Here is a 22,043-nt window from a genome sequence, read left to right as displayed (position 1 = left end):
GGGGTGCCCAAACCAGCTTAAACACACTTTAACTAATTCTTGAAAGATACATAAGTTGATCCAAACATCTCAGTTAAAAATATATATATATATATATTTACTAAACCCTAAAAATTTATTATTGTGAAGTCAAGACTCTCTCTCTATTCTTCATGACCCAAATTACTCAAAAAAAGGCTAAAAATAAACAGAAAGTTGAAACTCATCCGTTAACATAGTTAAAAATACAATTTTATTTTTTTACCAAACAATAATTTTTTAATTTATGAAAAAACTATATTATAAAATTCAACAATTGGGCAATTTTTATTTATTTATTACATATATTAAAACTTATTTAACAAATAATATATTTTTCTCTAAATTCTTGCAAGACCAACACTAAGATCATATTGTCGGCTACTATCAAGCCCGTGGCTCCTTGAAACGTTTTCCCGCCGGTTCCATTTCCCGCCCACTAGAACCAACCATATAAAAACCACCACCGCCACTGATACGCACAACAAAACTCTTCGTTTATCAAAACCCACAAACACTCTGAATCTGTTCGAGTTTGTGTTCAAATGGCGTCTGAACAACTGACTGAATACGAGCGAAAACGACTTCAAAACATTAAACGAAACGACGAGGTTTTTGCTTCTCTTAAAATACTCTCCAAGGCCTCCGATCTCTCTGCTGCTGGAAAGCGCCAAAAGTATATGTCTTTTTTCTCTCTATATGCGTTTGTGTTTGATTTTTAATTTTTATTTAAGACCCATCTTTATTTTCTCATTTTTTGGGGTTTCATTTGGATTAAAAGAAAAAAAAAAAAAAAAAAAAGGAACCTATTTTTGCCCTGAAGCCATCATTTTTTCTAGAGAAATCATGTGGGTATTGATAATGAGCGAGGCTTGTGATTTGTCATGTAAATTTTATTTCTATTGAATTGATGCTCGATATGTACAAAGCTGGGTCGGAGAACGAACCCGTCTTCATTTTCTTATTTTAGGTACTAATAAATAGATATGAAAAAGAAAAACTATTTTCTGCACCAAATCTATCATTTTTGTGGAGAAATTTTTAGGGTTTTGGGAGTGAATGAAGCCAGTGATAAGATAATATTGACCGGTAATTCTGAAATGTTAAAACTTGTAACAACATGAATTATAGCATAGAAAGATGCAAATAGGCTTTGAAATATTACATATTTGATGTTTGGTTTTGATATATAGTGGTATTTGTGAAAATAAGTCTTTTATTGTTCTGATTGTGCATTGATGTGTAAACAAAAAAGTTGATTTGTGCACGTATGTTACTTTGTTGGTGGCAGAGTTGAGACTAAATCATATAAAGTCAGTCCACAGAAGAAGGTCAAATCCGAGACTCCAGTTGTGATCAGGCGATCTCTAAGAACTCGAGGGATGCCGCCAGATTCTAAGGGTTTAACTGATGATTTTGCTCATTCTGATAATAAAAATTCGAAGTCTTTTAGTTTAGAGGAGTCCTCTTCTCCTGATTTAGAGGAGTCCTCTTCTCCTGATGTGAGCGGTCCTATTAGTTTCAAGGATGCTTATGCTGATAGAAGTGAGTCTGGTTCTGATAGACCACTTATCGATGCCATTTTGATTGTTGCTAAGCAACACCATGGTGGTTTAATTGAAGAGAAAGCTGATAGAGTTTTGGATATTGAAAAGAAACCACGAGTGGCTGTTTGTGTTAAACCAGAATGTGATGAGAACTTGAGTGAAAAATGTGATTTGGGTTCCTTAGTTAAAGATTTCGATGGGTCTAAGGCTTGTAAAGATGAGTTCAGTGGAAAGCATGACGCTTGTTCTTCTGATCTAATGAAGGGTGTGGTGAAGACAGAGAAGAGTGAACATGGGAGTCCTGTTGATTTGGGATCATTGACTTTGAAGCCAAACAATATAGCACGAATTATGCCTGGAAGGATACTGATAGCAAAATTTTTTCCTTCTAATGACATGAGGATGATTATGGCTGGGAATAAGTATGGGAATGTTGGATTTTGGAATTTAAATCCTATGCAAGAAGGAGAAGATGGGATTTATTTGTACCGCACTCATACTGGTCCTATATCAGGAATTGAAGTTCAACAATCTTGCTTGTCTAAGGTACTTGTTGTCTGAAACATTAAAAGTCTCATACATAATCTTTGCAGTTTGTTATACATTTCTCTTATGTCTTTCACATGTCACTTGGACTAAGCAACGGAATTTTAAAATGCTGTAGGTGTTATTTAACCAAGTACCGAAACATAAGCTTTTAGTCTTATTTTGTGATTTTGTGAGCCAATTAGTGCTAGTATTTTGTAATCTTCTATGCTATTCTTATATTATTTAATGTTTCTTGTCCTCCATGAGATGTTACTGATCTAGGTGTTTTGATTTTAATTTCAGATCTTTACCAGCTGCTATGATGGTTTCATCCGATTGATGGATGTTGAAAAGGAGGTATATGATTTGGTTCACTCCAGTGAGTACTCCATATATTCTCTTTCACAAAACCCAAACAACGTGAACACCTTATATTTTAGTGAAGGTCAAGGGGGATTAAATATTTGGGATGTTAGAACTAAAAAATGCACAACTGAATGTCGTCTTCATGAAGCTAGGATCAACACCATTGATTTTAACTCACAAAACCTGAGTATCATGGCTAGTAGTTCCTCAGATGGGACTGCTTGCCTTTGGGATTTGAGACGTATGCCTACTCATAAACCCAAACCTTTGAAGATAGCAAGTCATAAAAAGGCTGTGCATGCTGCATACTTCTCACCCTCTGGGAAATCCCTCGCAACAACAAGGTTTGTTATTTTATTAAGGTCACACATTTAGCTTTTATTCCTCTGTATTAGATTAATGCTATTTCATTAAGCTCTAATTTCTATTTTTTTTTTGTGTAGTTATGATGATAAAGTTGGAATATGGAGTGGAGTCAACTTTGAGGACACTTCCATGATACACCATAATAATCAGACGGGCAGATGGTTATCATCTTTCAGGTCTTCCTCTTGCCTGAATTGCTAACATGGGTCTTTCGTTTCAAATTATCTGCTTTATGTTTTATGACCAATCCAACAGCCTTTTGGTCGAAAACATTTTCTGATCCTTATTTTCTTAATGTTCCCATCTTAATCTGCGGTTCCCTGTGTCAACTGCAATTTTTGCAATAAAATGGCATCAATGCCAAACCCCGATAAATAGTCTAATCCCTTGAAATCGGAAACCCATGTCTAATAGGCCTAAGTTCAGGCATTTCTTGCTTATTTCTGATGAAATGAACAGTATGATGATGCGATGGGGAGAAAGTTGGAGCTGTAGCCAACATTTTCTGCTTCTGCAGTGCATGCTTCTTTGTATATCATGAAAGTTGAGTATATTTTTAACACAACTTGCTTCTTTACGTTGGAGCAGAGCGGTATGGGGCTGGGACGATTCATATGTCTTCATTGGCAACATGAGAAGAGGAGTCGATGTAATTTCTCCAGCTCAAAGAAGAACAATAAAGACTTTAGAGAGCCCATATTTGTCTGCAATTCCTTGTAGATTTCATGCACACCCTTATGAAGTTGGGACGCTGGCAGGAACCACAAGTGGAGGCCAGGTTTATGTGTGGACATCAAGCTAGGAATCTGCAGAAGAGTAATAATATAGTTGCTAAATGACACGCAACTGTTTTTGTTACCCAATTGAGAAGACACTCATGGCTTGCAGGATTTACTTTTAGTTGTCAAACTGAACTCACAGTTTTGAAACTGCTCTATGAGGGAAAGTATTATACTAGTTTTAGTGAACTTTCATGTAATCTGTAAATTTACAGTAAGATCGAGTTAATTTTTGATGTAGCAATTAAATCGCATCCCATGTTATCATAAAGGTATTGTTTACACTTTACAACTCTAAATTTTCACAATAAAACGGAGTTGATTTTTGATGTCTCTTTCTTGTTGTGAGAGCGGAGCAATTTGGGGTTGATATTATTCTTGTCTTCACCGGCAGAGTTAAAAGAGGAATTGATGTCCTGTCTCTAGCTGAACAAAAGATGATATGTTTTCAAGGAATCTGTAAAAATATTATTGAAACACTATAACCCTTGTTTCTTTCATATTTTGAATCATTTTTCTGTTATCTTATTTGTACTAAAAAATGGATGTTTGTTTACTTATTGGGATCATTTTTTTTTAAATCAATCTGCATCAGATAAGAATTTTTTTTTATTGAAAATGAAAAATGAAAATTGGGTGTGACTTGTTTTCTATTATCTTATTCTAACATTTTTTTAACTTTGTTCAACTAAAAATAATTACATTTTACAGTAAAAGACAATTATATTTTACAATAAAACTTTATACATTAACAAAAACATTCCCACCCATCCAAGCCATTCTAAGCCACCAACAACCATCATTGGCCACCGTCGACTGTTTTCGTTGGAACGATGCACTACCGGCCTGGCCAGAAACAACCAGATCTACAACTAGATCTAGTCATTGATGATGGCCATAGTTTAGCCATCAACAATGACAGCTAAATCCTGGTCGACTAGATTTAATCGATTATGTGTCATTCCGACGACTGCAGTCCGACAGTGTTGGTCAACTATCGACAGTATTTGAGTGAGTGGAGATGTTTTTGTTAATTTATAAATTTTTATTGTAGAAAGTGTTTAACTAAATTAACAAATGTAGAGGGTTAAAATATAATCTAAATTTTTCAAAAAATGTACCAAACAATTATTCTAATTTTTATCCAATTCTAATATAATTTTTAAATATTATATTAAACACATTCTCAAAATTCTATCCTATTTGATTTAATTGGATCTTATCCTATTCAGGTAATTTTTCAAAATATCATTTTTTTCAAATAACCTATCAAAGACGACACAGTATAGTGGAATTTGAGATTCTAGTTGACTATTGATTTATATTCTTCCATGCAGTTAGTTCAGCTGGGATTATATGTTCATTAGAAGAAAGCACAGCCTGTGCCATTAATTTTCCAAGCCAAGCATGGTACAATAAACCTCTTGAACCAAGTCCTCCAAATAGCCAGAATTTAGAGGTCTGAGTTTTACCAATAAGGTCTTCAATGCAACCCAGAAGTGGAAGTGATCCGTTGGCTGTAAGTGGTGGCATTGCTCTCAAACCTGCCCTAGCTCCAGTGAAAGACCAATTCTTTATGCCTGGATATATGGACGATGCCTTCGGCAGAAGCTCTTCTAAGGCTTGCGAAGCTTCATCCGCTGAGACATTTGGTGACGAATTTCTTGATTTCCATTCCCATGTTGAGCCCATATATACACTGCGAGGCCCCTGGACAGCTAGCCATGCATCTGACAATATTGATGGGCCATCATCTGGATAATCTTGCCTGAAGTATAGCATTCCAAAGAATAAGTCTTGCGAAAGAATAAAGTTTTCCCATCAAATGGTAACAAAGCACATGATATTGTTCACTAAACCATAGGCTTTTAATGCATAATAAAGCATATAGTAACTTTACCCTATACCATCAGATGGTTGTAGGCAAGCAATGACTCCTCGGCATGTTCTCAAAGGAAGCTTCCCAGAGAGCTCTGGAAGTATGTCTGCTTTGGCACCCATGCATATGATCACCGCATCATATTCCCCTAAACACATAAAGCAGAGATCAGAGTTCTACAAAAGAAAATGTTTTCATTAAGTATACTATGTTTGGAGCATGAAATATATGCTTCACAACTCTGGAAAACACCCACGACATGAGCTAAACACGATTAAGCATATAGAAAAATGACAACTGCCTGCCTGTCTATACATAAGAAACTCAAGTATATCATAAGATTGTTGCATACAAACTAGATGGGCAGTACCTGGGAATCCTAAAACATGAAAATCTGTCCAGCAGTTTTAATCACCGTTTGTAATATACAGAGAGAAAAAAAAAAAAAGAAGTTTAATCAACAGAATGAGAGATTACCTTCTAATTCAAGGAGATTACTGATAGATTTTTTATGAAGATACAACTCTTTCCTTCCAAAACCAGAAGTAGACAATTCCTTCACTAGATTTTTACATGCTAAGAAGAGCCCCTAGTAGATAACCACAAAACAAAGAAAATTTACAAAAAGCAAATGAAAACTCAAAGTAAAAAGGTCAGTGTCTTAGTTCTTCACACCTGAAGATAGCGCTGAGGATGAACATTGACAGCATCAGGCATATAAAAGGCAGCGTTCAAAGGAACACATAAATTTGGAACAAGACTTCGGGCAGCATCCTTACCAATAGTCTCGATTCTGCAACTGGAAAGGCAGTTCTGAGCATTCTAATGACATAAGCCAGAAATATCAATATTACCAGAAAATCATTTATCAATCACAAATATATTCAAGTTCCATTCAGGAGTTTCAGAAAAATTACATCATTCAATGTAGTCAAGGTCTTCGTATTGGTTGCAGGCCTCAATATGCCCCTGAATGAAAATGAAAGCAATGGAATATGTAAGAGCTAATTGATGCAGAGAATAAGATTTCAGCTTATATCCAAAAATATAGGAATCTAAATGAATTTCCAAGTCCCCTGCGTATAAACAACAAAGTGAACATAAAAGGAATCTGATTCGACAACAACATTAATTGCACCCTGGAGTGCGTATTTTTTATACCACACTTGTTTGAGAAGGAATATCAAGATCTAGAAAGAAAATTTAGCATGAAATGAAAGAGAAACTTGACTGAAAAGGAGACAAACCTTCTCCTTACTACAAATTCACCCAAATTTGGACCAGATTCCACCATTTCAGAATTCGATTCTCCTGAACAAATTGCTGCTTCTGCAATGCTTAAAAGCTTTAAACTTTCTTTCCAACATTCAGCACCCCGCCAAAGAAGCTTAGCTGCAAAAATTACAACATGTAATTCCAAAGGAAAAAAAAAATCTCAACTTCTCAAACAACATTCACATAGTTACCAAAAACCATCTAGGCTAGACAGAACTGGTAAAGAACGTAAAACAAACACAGTACGAAGTTTTCTACAACTTATCTACCAACCAAAAAAAACTTTCTAGTATTTAAATTTATTGTCAATTTTAAAATGAAGTCAATAAGAAAAAAACATGTTATTTCAGAAATTAAAACAAGCATTTTCTCATGTGATCAAAACATTCCCGATATCTTTACCTTCAATAACACAGAACCATCTTCCGGAACTTAGTTAATAAACCGTACAAAACGGACCCGTATCAAAACAACAAAAGTAGCATACATCTAAAGAAGATTATTCAATGAAAACCTTTAGGAGAATAAGGATGAAGGAGTCCTCCAGATACTCCAGAAGCACCACCTCCAATGCCAATCTCATCATATATATCAATGTATACATCCAACTCCTTAGCACTCTCCTGCACATTCAATGAAACCAAATTCAACTTCAACAACACCTTCAAAGCCAGCAAAAGGCAAATTTTTTATTAATAAATCCATACATTGCAAAATCTATCTTTTTTTTGTGTTTGGGTAGATATAATACATTAATCTAATCAAAATTTATACCTTTTAGTGCCCTTTATGTGATTTACTTAAAAATAAATAAAAACAAATAAAAATAAAAGAGTACTTTCAACAAATGCCAAGCAACTGAGAGACCAGCAAAGCCAGCACCGAGCACGGCGTATCTGCATTTAATTATTATAATTGAAATTATCTGTCTTTAATTAAAATAAATAAAAAATAATTTAAAAGTACTAGAAAGATGACCTGAGAGGACGTTGGGGGAGAGACGAGACTACAACTTGTGAAGCGGTTCTTCTACTGCGTAAACGACAGTGGTGGTGGTGGTCGCCGCCGATTACCGGCGACTTCCAATCGGCCAGAAGACTCTTGCCGGCCGGTAGCGGCGGCGGCGGCATGGCGCGTTTTGAGATTATATCTAACAGTTACTGGTACGATATAGTTAATTCTGCCGGTAGTTTTAACATGTCTGTTAATTACATCTAGCCCCAAATATAGGATAAATGTACATTTGGATCCATAAGTTTCCAAAAGTATCAAAAAACCCCCCAGAGGGTTTCTTCTGTTTATATAAACTGCTGCAAGAAAGTGTTGAGTTTAACACATTCATCCCATTTAAGCCCTCCATGTGAAGCTTCTCTAAGCTTGGAGAATTTGTTCTTCAACTTCATAATTTCCCTTCTAACCAGACTAGTTTTCAACTCAAACTTTAAAATAGTGCTTTTTAATATAATTTGTCAAGAAAATTTAATAAAATGAAAAAATCTAATTATTATTTATTTTGTAAAAAACGATCATTAATAACTTTTGTTAGTTTTTTAATTTGATGATTTTTAGTTTTTATTATTTATTTTGTAAAACAGAATTCAATTACATCTTTACCCTTATTTAAATTAAATCTAACATCTTCCCTTGTGGTCGAGTGGCAAGTTCTTTAACAACTGGGGTTAGTTATATCTAAGGGTCTTATGTCGGGTCTTGTGTTTGAGTCGTAAGAAAAGTACCTATCACATTTGTACAATTATCTTGATCCATTGGACTTATAGAGTATTCTGTAACCTTGAAAATTAAGCGGGCTCAAATAACAATTGTGCCCGAATACCTTAATTATTTAAATAATAATAATAATAAGTCTAACCTTATGTAAATGTTCATTGTCACTTAATTGAACAATTTATAACTTCTATTTTCTCATTAATAAAGTTTGAAGAATTTATACCCTAATTGATAATATTTCATCCCAATATATATATATATATATGCTTACTCTAATGCAACATATATTTCGACCAATATTACTATTATATCGTTTCAGTAACCAGCATTATTTGACACTCATCAACATAGATAATAGAATTCGAATACTGCACATATTTCTTACGATAGTAGTGAAATAAATGTCAATTGATAATGCAAAACATTGTTTTAAAACCCAGGCTAGCCAGTTGAATCGGTTCAACCAGGACCCAAGGCTTTCACTGGACCGAATTATCTGTTTTACTATTCACCAAAAACCCTTAAAAATTGAGATAATGATCGATGAACAACTGAAGGTCGAGATATTAGAGCTTCTAAAGAAAAAATGTCTATAAGTGCAATGGTCGCGACAGAGTTGATTTTCGATGGATGAATCGACTAGAAATCGAAAAAAAATAGGCGACGACAACAACTAGCTTTTGCCGATGATTTACGAGGCTAACGAGGGTAGGCCCAATAGGGTGAGGTGGGTTTTGGTCAAGAGGCAAAGTGAACTATTTTCAGAGTGATGGGAAGGTTTGTCGATGCCAACATCAATGAGATTTAACTTGAAATGTCGACGTCCATGAGATCTAACCGAAATCAAACCAATTTCTGTCAAATCTTGACTAGATTTTATAGGGAATAGGCTCAATGGATGATTGGGATTGCATTTGAGATATCATTGTCGTCAACTAGTTTTGTATTTTAGGATATGTTTGCTAAATTTCAAACCTGTAAAGGCTTACATAACTTTCAAGGGTGTATTTACAAAATTTTAATTTTTTTGTCACCCGATTTGACCACCAGCTAAACTGGTCAACCTGAGATCCAACAACTTTGTCGAGTTTCACCTCGGGTTAGGTTTTAAAACATTGATGCAAACATCAAAAACCTAGTCTTCAAATTCCTTTTTTTTTTAGCCTTATACAATACAAAGAAATGCTACACTTACAAAGTGCCCCATACAAGATGATGTTGCAAATTCGCGAGTCTTCCTAATACATTCGACCTAGTCCCTCTCTTTTTCTAAGCCATTTCCCCTCCAATGTTATAAAATCAAATGTTGATCAATCATATCAAGATATTTTTCCATGTAATCTGGCATGCCAAAGTCATACATCTAGTACAAAATTCGAGCTACAACAGTAAACACTTTAGGGAGTTAATGTTCATGAAACATAATACACAGACAAAAATAAAAGATCTCCAACTGTACAACTTCGATGAACTCTGCAGTCAACCTAAGGCTCAAGATCCTTGTCTTTGTGATGGCCAAAGCATCTATTAGCTAGCCATCTTTACCACCCTCCAATCAGCAATCATATCTATGCAATAACTAAATAATTCTTGAATTCGCTCAGACAATTTACAGCAACTGCAAATACCAAATATTACATATATAAACATGCCTCACTACTGAAACTGATTGCTCTGTCAAATCTACTTGTTGACATTTCTTTTAACCGGATGCAGAAAAAATTGCGTCGTCTGAGTCCACCTTTTGCTGAAATCATGAATAAGATCGAATGGGCATGTCAGAAACTTGTGTGATTAAATTTGATTGCAAAAAAAGTGTTATTAATCTACAATACAACATACCAGCTTGAGATGTTTCAGCAAAGCTCCATGTAGTATCCTTCTTAGCTTTTCACACTGATCAACCATGTGACCCAACCTGGTCATATCCTCGAGTTGGCACCATAGACGCTCTATTGTTGTGTATGGGAACCAAACAGCAAATGGTCTTTTCCTATTAATAATGTCAGCTGGTCTCTGCAAAAGTTTTACAACGGCAGCATTCTTTAGTACTCAACCATTGGAATATCATTAAAAAACACTTGTAGATGAACATAATATCTAGAGCAAAAACAAATAAATTAGGTATAGTTAGACTTTGTAATTTTCTTTTTTAAGAAAATATTAAATTTTATTCAAGTTTTATGGGTTTTAGGGATTCGCCCCAGCCAGGCCAAAGACATCAATCCCTGCCCCCGAAATCAAATTAGGGATGAACGATGATCCCCATCCAATAATTTGGACACTTAATCAATGCCTTTAAGATGACCGAGAAGACTTATCCAGTATCTACTACGGTTCCATTACTAAAGATGGGACAAGGATTGCTTAAATTAGAATTCAGAGATATACATAAAATTATGTACAAGTGTGATTAAAAAAAAGCCAATATTGATGATGCTTAGGCATTGCACAGCTAAAAGCACAAGTTATCAAAAGTTCTCTCTTCGGACAAAGATTTAAAAGGCTCACACAATTGCTTTTCTCACAACATGGGGAGAGCAAATTTGCATCCAAACCATGTCCAAAATCAGTTGTATAGTAGCATAAATTTTCACAATTTTAAGAGTTCAATGATAGTCCTGGTTAAAACAAACATACAAACAGGGATATTGGCTGGTCTAGTATGCAAGATAAGATAGCCAGGGAAGATAGAAACTTACCATTGACGCAAATGACTCTATGTACTCCAGCAGCAAATTTGTTGCCTCTGTATATCGACCATAATCAACATATAGTCGAAACAAGGATGCAGGACTTGATTCTTGGCCAGTCATACCCTTGGTCCTATCTCTTTGACCATCCTGTCAAACCAATGGAAACACAAATAGATTTTGGCATGACATATCATCATACTACAATGATGAGAAACTATGCAGCTCTAGTGAAAGACAATGGACTTATAAAAGAGAATTAATTGTGGAAAGGGAAGAGCTTGATGAAACGGATCATCATAAACATCTTGGACAGCTAGAATCATATAGAGTAAACTAGAGTCACTTAATCAAGCTTGCCAACGCAAGAAGGGCCCTCAAGAATAATACTAGGTTGATGAATATATCAATAAAAAAACTAATAAAAGGATCAGTATATGTTTGTCCCTTCTGGATTCATCACACAGTCGATAAAAACAAGATGTCCATCGTCTAGCAAGAAAAATCACCTTGAACATATGAACCAACCATAGAGGCAACTCAATCTCTGAATCCATGCGAAGAAGTGTCTCAGCAACAACTACTGGTAATCCAGCATGGAAATCTTTATATTTTTCCTGCAATTATGAAATATTCCGTCAGGGGAGATTTGACGGAGCAAAAATGTTTTTTTTTTTTAAAAGAAACTCAAGAAAACATTATAAATTGACAAGAGTATTACAAAGAAGTGAACAAGCTGTCCACAGTATATCTATACATGTATGAGTAAAGATAGCCCAAAAACAAAAACTAACTAAAGATACAGGACATAAAAAAGGTCCTCAAATCCAAAAATAAATAAATAAATAAATAAAAAGGAAAACACTCCGTTAATCACATCACTTCAGCCTCCCAATTGTTAAGAATACAAGGCACATAAAAAATTTATGTGACGTAGAAGCCCAAAAGTTAGCGTTGTCCCATCAGTATTCAGTTTCAACACAAAATCAGCACTTGCAATCCCTATCAACTTCCTTCCAATCATATGTAGAAACAGCATGAGGTGCAAGTAAATGTACCACTAAGTACTTAAAGAACTCTCAATATCAAATTTAATTCCCAAGAGTTTTACCAATTAGCCGTATTAGAAAACAAAATAAATCTCTAGACTAGCTTAGCCCCATCTGAACTAAATTGTGTAAGTTCAGGACTAAGAGAGAAAGGAAAAAAAGAGACATTAGAGGGAAATGTTGAGTGAAAAAACATAATAATAATATATGTTAGTTAAGCTACTTCTGCTAGAATTATTTTCATACTACTGTCTTCATCTAGACATAGTTAATATACAGTATTAGGTATTCAAGTTGAAGTGCCGCAGGCAGAAATATATATTAACTTAGTTAAGAGTAGCAAAAAGAAAAAAGGAAGCCAAAAAATTAAAACATGCAAATAATACTGACAAGATAGAGCTCCAGGGTTTCCCATTGACCATTCGCCTTGTGTTGTTTAGTGGTCGGTATGTTATCAGGAGAACCATGAACAACCACTTCATCTTTTGATGATGTAAGCAAGAGACTGGGAGTCCTGAAATCATTCTTAAGATTAGTAAATCACAGTATAATACATTTACAAGGAGATACACATGGTTCAAAGTAAATGAACAAAAGCAAACCAGAGTTGCTCGGATGAGAATTGTCTTACCCGCTATAAGAGGAACCTGCTTTACTCGGACAACAGTTTAATGACATAGCAGAGAAAACTCTCTCCAATTCACTGAGCAAAAGGAAAAATGTAATATTACTGAAATGTGAAAGGAAGCATGTATGCTAACTGTGGAATATATTATGCAACCCAAGAACAAAATATATATACCTCTTCAATCTTGAACCCTTGCAAAAGTTTAAAAGAACTGTAAATGCCATATCATACAAATTTTTCTGGACCAGCAGATCAACCAAATCTAATGGGGCTTTGTCAATTCCTGGAAGAAATTTAGTATATAAATAATACGTTATTTAATATGGAAAAGAAAAGATAAGCAACAAAGGAAAGCTAATACTCAAAAAATTCTTAGAACAAATCTTGAGAAAAAGAAAATAACGACAATTTTTTTAATAATAGATTTCGTGATTTCCCCACAGCAAGCAAAGATAACAAGGAAATTAAATTTAACAAATTGTTAGAGACCGTGGGAGTATATGTGTCAGATACCACGGCATGAGTACTGATCTGCTTTGTTGACATTCCATTCTATACCCATGCCAAATACTATGTTATATAGGAGACAACTACACTAACACATTGAGTTTAAGGTCTAGTAGATGCACCCGGTTAAATCATAATAATATAGGACCCCATAAAGAAGATTACCATTAAATGTCCATTTGACATTTTCCACTGAGAGTAAGTATTCAGCCGAAGTTAGCACAAACTCTTTCTCAAGTTTCTGAATATCTATATATGAATGCAGCCTTTGAGGTTGAATATCATTGCCAGCCACTGCAATGAGAAAGCATATTATTTCCTTGAACTAAATATTACATCCGTCATTTTATAAACATAAAGAAATATCAACTAAATATCCAGTCAATAAGTCACCAGTGGGCTGCAATATAAACATATACCAAGGAAAAATCAAATATGAAGAGCCAGTTTGAGACTGCTGTAGCCAGGCTATAGAAGATAATCTACTGTACAGACAACGTACAAGAAATTTGATAAACTTTAATTAAAACTTGTGTTTTTAAATCGTATATGTATTTGGTAATTGTAATTGGTAATTAATTTGGATAATGATTAATATAATACTATGTTGCAATATATATTATTTTATTAGGATACCTTTAGATTTATAATTTTATCAGACCACGATATAGGCTGATCTTGAAATCCTACTCCTAAATGATTTTGAAAATCCTTAATAAAAAATCAGCTTATAGCATAATCACTTTTGTAAGATAATTACCCAACACTTTTGAGTTGTTTATTTATTTCATAAGTTACAGCAATCCCAAACACACACAAAACCTAGCAAAATAGCAAACATAAAAACCAAATTTCTTGGTTGACTACTTACATTGTTCTTTTACCATCTTTTTAGCCTTTTTACTAGGATAATTCTCATTTTGAAAAGAAGTTTGCCCAAGCAAAGGATCAATCCAAGCATATGTAGGATGAACAAGATGCAGGGCATTGATAGCTGCAGAAAGCCCATTCAGCCTCTCTTGAAGCACCAATAAAATCTGCTGGTGATCTTTTGGAAGTGGTCCATTTCTCAAACGAGCAGAATACAGGTATATGTAAGTAGCTGCCCTTCTCCAGTTATGCCTTTGCATTTCAAATGCATAAAGCAACTTATATGGGTTTGGTCTCGCCAAGACATCTGAACGTTCTGCCTGATTAGTGCAAATATGTCAAAGATAAACAGTAAGCAAGAAACTATTGAGAATGCAGAAGCAAGGAAACTTGATTTTCTTCTTTGCAGCTAGGACATACCTTCCAGGCAAGCTCTCGTTCAATCTTCTCTGCTAAACCAATGAAGGGTAGTTGACCATCACAAAGAAACTGTAGTAAACATATATGAAAGTCCCCAAATAATTAAAATATTGATTAAAAAGTTTGTTTCCTAGGAATAAAAATGAGGAACTCTATAGACACTCGCAATAAACTTTGAGCAGGTTCTCCCACACATCACATAAAATAATACAACTCTATTTACTTTGGTAAACAAAAATAATTACATGTGTAACACTAGACAAGAACTGTAAACTTGGAAAGTGAAAATGACATAATAACAAGAAATTGATGGTGATTCCCTGCTAACATTTATGGCTTTTTCAGTCCCCGTTAACTCCAGTGTTTGGCATATACTTGATTCCTAATTTGAAAACAGAAGTATAATTGGAGAGAATATGTTCATCACCCCATGGAGGTCAAGTTATAAAGTGGTTCATGTTCCTAAATTACATTACCCAAACTCCAGTTTAAGAATATAATCTGTTTTCATTCCTTTCTAAAGGCAAAAATTAATAACGATACCAGTAACAAACAATGAAGAACAAAAGGAAGAATTATGATTTGGTACAGAACCTTTGTTGCTTTGCGCTCGTAGAGAACTATAACAAAACGTCTCAGGCAGATGTATTTGCTCTCCTCATCAGGATTTGAAATTATTGCACAGTATGCATCATGTAAAAGATTAAGATCTAAAGTAAATTTGAAGACATTCGCCCAAAGTCGCCCTTTGATAGTAGTGGCTGATTCATTTTGTGGATTTCCACCATAACAATCATCTTCTGGACCAACAGCTTCATCAACTTGCTCAAGTGCAGCAAGAGCAAACTGGCAAGAACCTTCACTACTATTATATTGCTCAAATATCTGCATTGCCCATTGATAGTAATGAAGCTTCCATGCAGCAGATGACAAACAACCATCTGGGTTGAAAAATAAAGATTTAAATTAATGAAAAAATTATATCAGCCATTAGTTCAAAAGATCAAAGAATTGTTGCTTTGTGTGGAATTATTAGAATTTTCTTGAATCAACTTACTTAAACCAAGATGTGGCAACCCTGTTTTGTGAGATAAACTTTGCAAAGCCTCACAAGCTCCTTGTCCAGATGAAGCTCTGCAGTAAGTAGTTTAAATGCCAATCAAAAACCACGCTATAGGCATTTAAGCAAATAAGCATAAGCCAAATATAATAATCAGTTTGAGAAAGAAAAACAGTAATTATCTATTGAAAAAATAATGTTTATTAAGAAAATATGATTTTAGAGCTGATTTTGCTACCTAATTATAGAGAACTCACATTATGTTTTACACTGCAAAAGAATTTGAAAAGAAGTTAATTATTAAACATACAAGCCAAATCTGCTTTATGCCAGAAGCAAGAAGTCTGGACATGGTCCAAAAATATGAAAATCCAATTACTGAGATGAGCAGAGAGCCTCAATCGTACAGAGAGGTATTAAGTTTTGAAAAAGATCCCTAAGATAATAGTCAAAAATCCAATAAACTAAACAAATTTAACTAAAATTAGTATAATATTTTGGGCAAACATACAGCCCAATGCTCTCAATCTATCATCATTTAATGGAACTTTGCATCAAAACAAGTACAAGCTCCCAAACAGCTCTCATTAACACATGTCCAACAGGTTCAGTAGCTTTTCCCATTCTCAAAAACTGAAGCCTGTCTGCTGATGAACTTTTGAACCATTAGAAACAAAATTCTGAAATATGAAATAAAACTAAGTGAAAATTTTACATTATCTTTTTTCTCAATTTGCCAGACAAGTCAGATTCCAGTGCCCCCTCTGGAGCTGATTTCGTAGGTTACACAGTAGAACACGAAGATTATAGCAAGTAATTACGATATTTATAAAGATATTAAATACCTGAAGAAACAACGAACAGCTTCAGTGACTTTCTTCTCTTTAAGAATTCCAGGTAATCCACATTGTGCTTGTGCCAGAAGGCAACATCCCAAAAGATGTTGAAGAAGAGACCAATCACCACCAGTATCTTGGATACTTCTAAATATTTTCTCCTTTTGCNAGTACTAAAAAGAGAAAAACCATAATTTTTAATGTTTCTCTTTGGTCTAAAGAGTTAATGACTTTTTCCCACCCAAATAATGGTTTAATGACGTTTTACTACCCACATGCTTTTAAAATGCCACTTTAATACCTAAATTTATATTCTTGTGACTAAAAGAGAGCAAACTCAGTGCAAACTGTTTGAGCTTTTGAAGAGAGGAGACCGATGAATCTTTTAGTGTTAGAAGGTTGAGAAGAATTTGACTTGGGAGAGACAGTTGGACAAACTCTAATCGTTCGATTGTTGACAATTGGCAGAGTTAACAGGAGTAGGGTTTGAAGGGTTTTAGTGAGTGAAGATCGGGAAAGATAATAATGGTGGTGTGAGATCACAATAATGTCAAAAAAATAAAATATAAGTTTAGATAGTAAAGTGGTATTTTAAAAGTCTGTAGGTGGGAAAAAGTCATTTACTCTATTCTAAATGTGTTAATTTGAGTTTGAGATGAAGAGCAGGTAAAGATAATTGTATACTGCGAATCATTGTACAACTTATTTTTGTAATTGAATTATCTATTATTAAATTCTATCAAATATCTCAATTATTTTAAGAGTCATATTACAGTTGCAAAGGTTTTATACAAAATCATTTATAGAAAACATTTTGTATAGAGTATTTATAAGTGTGATGTGATATTATTTTTGATCGTATAAAATAAATACATGAATTGTAAATGCATATTGAAACTTGGGATTTTTTTCCTTGGAAACTTTACAATGTTTTGATACAAGCTTATGTAAAGTTAGTTGATAATTGTAAAAGATGCAACTTTCACATGGGGGCTGAGATTGGACTAAATTCTTTGTTTGTTGGAAGGTTTTGGAGATTGGAATTGGAATCAAATTTATCCCAGAACAACGGGATTATTATTCTTATTATTAAAATTAGAGGACGAAAGTATTTTATAATTTAAAATTAAATGTTAAAAGTTTTTAATTAATGTTGAATATAAATATTTTTATTCACTCTCATACTTCACCAAACACTTTCCTAATGTAATCCTGCCTCCCAAATGCAACCTTAGCCTTAGGGCACAAATGGTAACAAAAGTACCAAATGTTTAGCTCCCTTCCAAATTGTTGGGATCATTTGATTCAAATGGTATTTTCTTCAGAGTCAAAGGAACCCAAATAGTTGTATAAAATTTATTTTGTTTTTTCTCAAAACACAAATATATATACTGAAAACTGAAATGAGCGACCGCTCTCACATTTCAAGCATCAGAATACTACTTTTTGATTTATAAGCATTGTTTTAAAAATCGAATCGGAGAGCAACCTGCTCTACTGGCCGGGTCACGGTCCAACCGGTTGGACCGTCAATTGGACCGGTGACGTCATCACACTTAATTGAATTGTCATTTGAAGAGTACATGTATTTTCTTTTGTGTCAATTAATTTACAAGGATTTCAATTTTAAGCCCCAAAGCCCTTAGAGTTCGAATCATATTGGCTGTAAATACAGAATATTAATCAAAAATAAAATTAGACAATTTTGAACTTAATTGAATTGTCATTCAGGCAAAAATATTTGTCAACTCATTAATTTCCAAGAAGTTGATTTTCTTTTCGTTTATAATAGCAATTAGATATAATATTTCAACAAAACTTAACTAGACATATAAGATACTAATCAAAATCAGATAAGAGAATTCAACTTTTATTGTAATTTCGTTTGAATAAAACTATCTGTCAACCCATCAATTTAGAGTAGGAAATTGATTTTCTTTTGGTTTATAGAGCTGAAATCTTGTATTGCAGGTGATTCAGAAGGTGTGGTGCCAAAAAAGAGAATGATAAGCCACTCAGTAACAATTTCTTTAATCATCGGAATCAAGTCAAGTTGTATTCTTGCTATGTCATCATTCATCATGCAACATACTGTCCTCATAAGTCCTTATTCCATTCACAAACATATAAACATTCAAGTAAGACGTGTTTATAACCTGGAAATACAAATACATAATCTGGAAATACATGCACATACAATAAGTACTTAGCAACAAACATACCACAAAATCAGTTGATAGTTGTACATAAAATAACTCAGTAAAGTTTGCAATGAAATCATTATTGAAGCTGGATCGAGGAATGGCGTGTTTATAACCTGGATCGAGGAATGGAGCTGTCGTCAACAATTGGAGTTGTCGCCGTCGATTTCCAACGAGGAAAGGAGCTGTCGTCATCGATTTCTAACGAGAGAGGAAGACGTCGTCGATTTCCGGCGAGGGAGGAAGACATCGTCGTCGATTTCAGAGAGTTCAGTTGGGATTTCAGACTTCGGTAAGTGGAGTTGATTGCGATTTGAGTGGGATTTCAGAGATAAATTTTCGTAGAGAACACAGAAGAAACTGAGAAATTTTCGCAGAGAAGAGAAAAAGCTAAGAAATTTTCACAAAGAATTAGAGAAACCGAGACTGAGAAGAAGCTGAGAAACAAAGAAAGGCCTTCGATTGCGTATTAAGGATTTAGGGGTTTTAAAGTTTCAACCGGTTTGACCGACGGTTCGCTGAGTTTATCCGGTTTTCAAACGGTTTAAAGCGGTTTAATGCATTATAACGGTTTTGGGGTTGACTCGAACCGGACACGTGACCGGTTCCCGATCCAACCGATTGGACTGGCCGGTCCGGCTCTTAAAACAATGTTTGTAAGTAAATAATGTAACTAAGATTAAATTCCATGCAAAATCCTTAATTATTTTTTATTATGACTTGATAATCTTACAAGTTGGAATTTAAGAGAGGCATTATAATCATCAAAATGAGTAGAAAAATCAAATTCCCCTAAACAATCATTACCCGCCACTATGTTTGCTCTTTGTACATGCAAATGAGGGCCATTTTTCATTCTATTAATATCAACAAAAAAAATGAAAGCCAAAGAACCATTTCTCACTGATATTTTAATTCATTACACAAATTAAAACACCATAATTTTTTTAACAAGGTGCAACCAATTACCCACCCATCACAAATGCACTACCACATATTCCAAGCAGGCTACGGTTTTCCCACAACATAACACAACATTTTCAAATATAAAATGCAAAATCTAGATGATCAGAATTTCTCTCTTTCTTTCTTTCTTTCTTTCTTTTTTTTTTTTTTTTTTCAGAAAACATAGAAGACCAAACATAACAATGACAGAGATGGTAAAACTAATTCTTAGGGCCAATGTCCTTCAGGGCACAGATCTGCTCCTCACCCATAGCAGACATCACGCTCACAACCAAATCCTTCCCTGATTCAAATCCTTCCTTGATCTGCATTCAACAATAATTCAACACATGCAAATAATAAGTTGAACTTTCCGAACATTTAAAACATGCTTTCAATACACATTCAAAAACCACAAACATATAAACAAGTTAAAAGAGTAAATTTAGTGCGGTCAAAAGGTTCTTTCAAATAATCAAAAACCCTTTACATTAATTCATTTCACATATCATTTGACTGAGGTAAAAGGAAACCCTTTTTGGGGCCTAAAAACCCATCCATGTGCTTCAATAGATTCTGCTTTTTGAATAACAGTATCACTTGAAATGCATTTTTAGAAAATCTAGATAAATCCTTTTGTAAAAAGAATTTCCTAGTACTTCTACAAAAATACACACAAAAACACCATAAGAAATAAGTGAAAGTAGCTAAAATTGAGCAGAAAGTCAGCAGTCTCATAAATGAAATTGAATGTAATATTCCCTGACATGGAAACAGGGATAAATAATTTGACCTGGCTCAGCAGACTATCATCAGTTGGGAGCCTAAGATCATCCTTAGTGTTCCCATTTTCAGTAAGCAAANTGGTTTTCTGTATTGGGGTTATGTAAATGCAGTTTATTAACTTATATTTCTTAGAAGTTGTATTGTCCCATGTGGTCGAGATAGTTGAATATTATAGTGTATATATTTGGTTGACCTCTCTCTTCTTTTGAACTAGTTTTTGAGAATGAGTTCTACTTAAGTTAATTTATCATAGTATAAGAGTCATATTTGTTTGGGTCAATGATGAGTTTGGATATGAACTTTGCATGTCGAGCATGCATCACTAAGTTAGTAGAGTGTTATGATGTATGTAGTTTCGAGCAATAAAAAATTATTTTCACTAGACGATAGTCAGGAAAAAAGAAAATTATTGAGTCAAAATTATTGTTATTGTTATTGTTAGTCATTTTAAAAACTTCACATATCCTCAACTAGTTCTTGAATTTAATGCATTGTTTTAAAAGCTGAATCGGACCGGCCGGTCCAACCAGTTGGATCGGGAATCGGTCACGTGTCCGGTTTGAGTTAACCCCAAAATCTCTATAATGCACTAAAACGCTTTAAACCATTTGAAAACCGGATAAACTCAGCGAATCATCAGTCCAATTGGATCGATGGAAAAACCGGTCGAAATTTTAAAACCCCTAAATCCCTAATATGCAATCGTAGCCCTTTCTCTGTTTCTCAACTTCTTCTCAGTCTCGTTCTCTCTAATTCTCTGTGAAAATTTCTCAGCTTCTTCTCTGTTCTCTATGAAAATCTCTCTGAAATCCCACTCAAATCGCAATCAACTCCACTCATTGAAGTCTGAAATCGCAACTGAACTCTCTGAAATCGACGACGACATCTTCCTCCCTCGTTGAAAATCGACAACATCTTTCTCCCTCGCCAGAAATCGACGACGACAGCTCCGTTTCTCGCTGGAAATTGACGACGACAGCTCCATTCCTCGATCCAGCTTCAATAATGATTTCGTTGCAAACTTTACTGAGTTATTTTATGTACAACTATCAATTGATTTTGTGGTATATTTGTTGCTAAGTACTTATTGTATGTGCATGTATTTCTAGATTATGTATTTGTATTTTCAGGTTATAAACACGTCTTACTTGAATGTTTATGTTTTACTTCTATTGTATGTTTGTGGATGGAATAAGGATTTATGAGGACAGTATGTTGCATGATGAGTGATGACATAGCAAGAATACAACTTGATTTGATTCCGATAATTCAAGAAATTGTTATTGAGTGGCTTATCATTCTCTTTTTTGACACTTCTAAATCACCTGCAATAGAAGATTTCGGCTCTATAAACCAAAAGAAAATCAATTTCCTACTCTAAATTGATGGGTTGACAGATAGTTTTATTCAAACGAAATTACAATAAAAGTTGAATTCTCTTATCTGATTTTGATTAATATCTTATATGTCCAGTTAAGTTTTGTTGAAATATTATATCTAATTGCAATTATAAACGAAAAGAAAATCAACTTCTTGGAAATTGATGAGTTGACAAATATTTT

General features: G+C 34.2%; 3 protein-coding genes and 1 long non-coding RNA gene across 4 annotated transcripts; 1 reads left to right on the top strand and 3 right to left on the bottom strand.

Annotated features, from left to right (window-relative positions):
* Nucleotides 1-387: 387 nt before the first annotated feature.
* On the top strand, nt 388-3,914 carry LOC116115997 (WD repeat-containing protein 76-like). The gene is made up of 5 exons (XM_031402112.1): nt 388-694; nt 1,310-2,111; nt 2,397-2,803; nt 2,903-3,001; nt 3,414-3,914. The coding sequence occupies exons 1-5, from the start codon at nt 564-566 to the stop codon at nt 3,625-3,627; spliced, it is 1,653 nt and encodes a 550-aa protein (XP_031257972.1). The 5' UTR covers nt 388-563; the 3' UTR covers nt 3,628-3,914.
* Nucleotides 3,915-4,898: 984 nt separating this feature from the next.
* LOC116115999 lies at nt 4,899-7,906 on the bottom strand. Its single transcript, XM_031402114.1, has 9 exons — nt 7,737-7,906; nt 7,597-7,654; nt 7,273-7,381; nt 6,731-6,875; nt 6,401-6,452; nt 6,159-6,305; nt 5,961-6,072; nt 5,505-5,631; nt 4,899-5,372 (listed from the first exon to the last, which is right to left on the bottom strand). Exons 1-9 carry the CDS (start codon nt 7,886-7,888, stop codon nt 4,916-4,918), a joined length of 1,359 nt encoding a protein of 452 aa, XP_031257974.1. The 5' UTR covers nt 7,889-7,906; the 3' UTR covers nt 4,899-4,915.
* A 1,886-nt stretch (nt 7,907-9,792) lies between these two features.
* LOC116116003 (nuclear pore complex protein NUP160-like) lies at nt 9,793-18,945 on the bottom strand. Its single transcript, XM_031402117.1, has 16 exons — nt 18,772-18,945; nt 18,642-18,705; nt 18,163-18,212; nt 16,559-16,722; nt 15,711-15,787; nt 15,248-15,594; nt 14,654-14,722; nt 14,235-14,553; nt 13,529-13,657; nt 13,031-13,139; nt 12,860-12,931; nt 12,619-12,742; nt 11,689-11,796; nt 11,189-11,329; nt 10,329-10,502; nt 9,793-10,233 (listed from the first exon to the last, which is right to left on the bottom strand). Exons 1-16 carry the CDS (start codon nt 18,943-18,945, stop codon nt 10,189-10,191), a joined length of 2,166 nt encoding a protein of 721 aa, XP_031257977.1. The 3' UTR covers nt 9,793-10,188.
* Nucleotides 18,946-19,629: 684 nt separating this feature from the next.
* Nucleotides 19,630-20,558, bottom strand: LOC116116002. Its single transcript, XR_004125756.1, has 2 exons — nt 20,489-20,558; nt 19,630-20,021 (listed from the first exon to the last, which is right to left on the bottom strand). It is a non-coding gene; the product is annotated as an uncharacterized LOC116116002 (long non-coding RNA).
* Between the last annotated feature and the right edge of the window lie 1,485 nt (nt 20,559-22,043).

The sequence above is a fragment of the Pistacia vera genome, unplaced genomic scaffold, assembly GCF_008641045.1.
Source record: "Pistacia vera cultivar Batoury unplaced genomic scaffold, PisVer_v2 Contig759, whole genome shotgun sequence".
Taxonomy (NCBI): Eukaryota; Viridiplantae; Streptophyta; class Magnoliopsida; order Sapindales; family Anacardiaceae; genus Pistacia; species Pistacia vera.
Note: the sequence above shows the minus strand (reverse complement) of the source record. Positions and strands in the feature narration are given on the sequence as shown.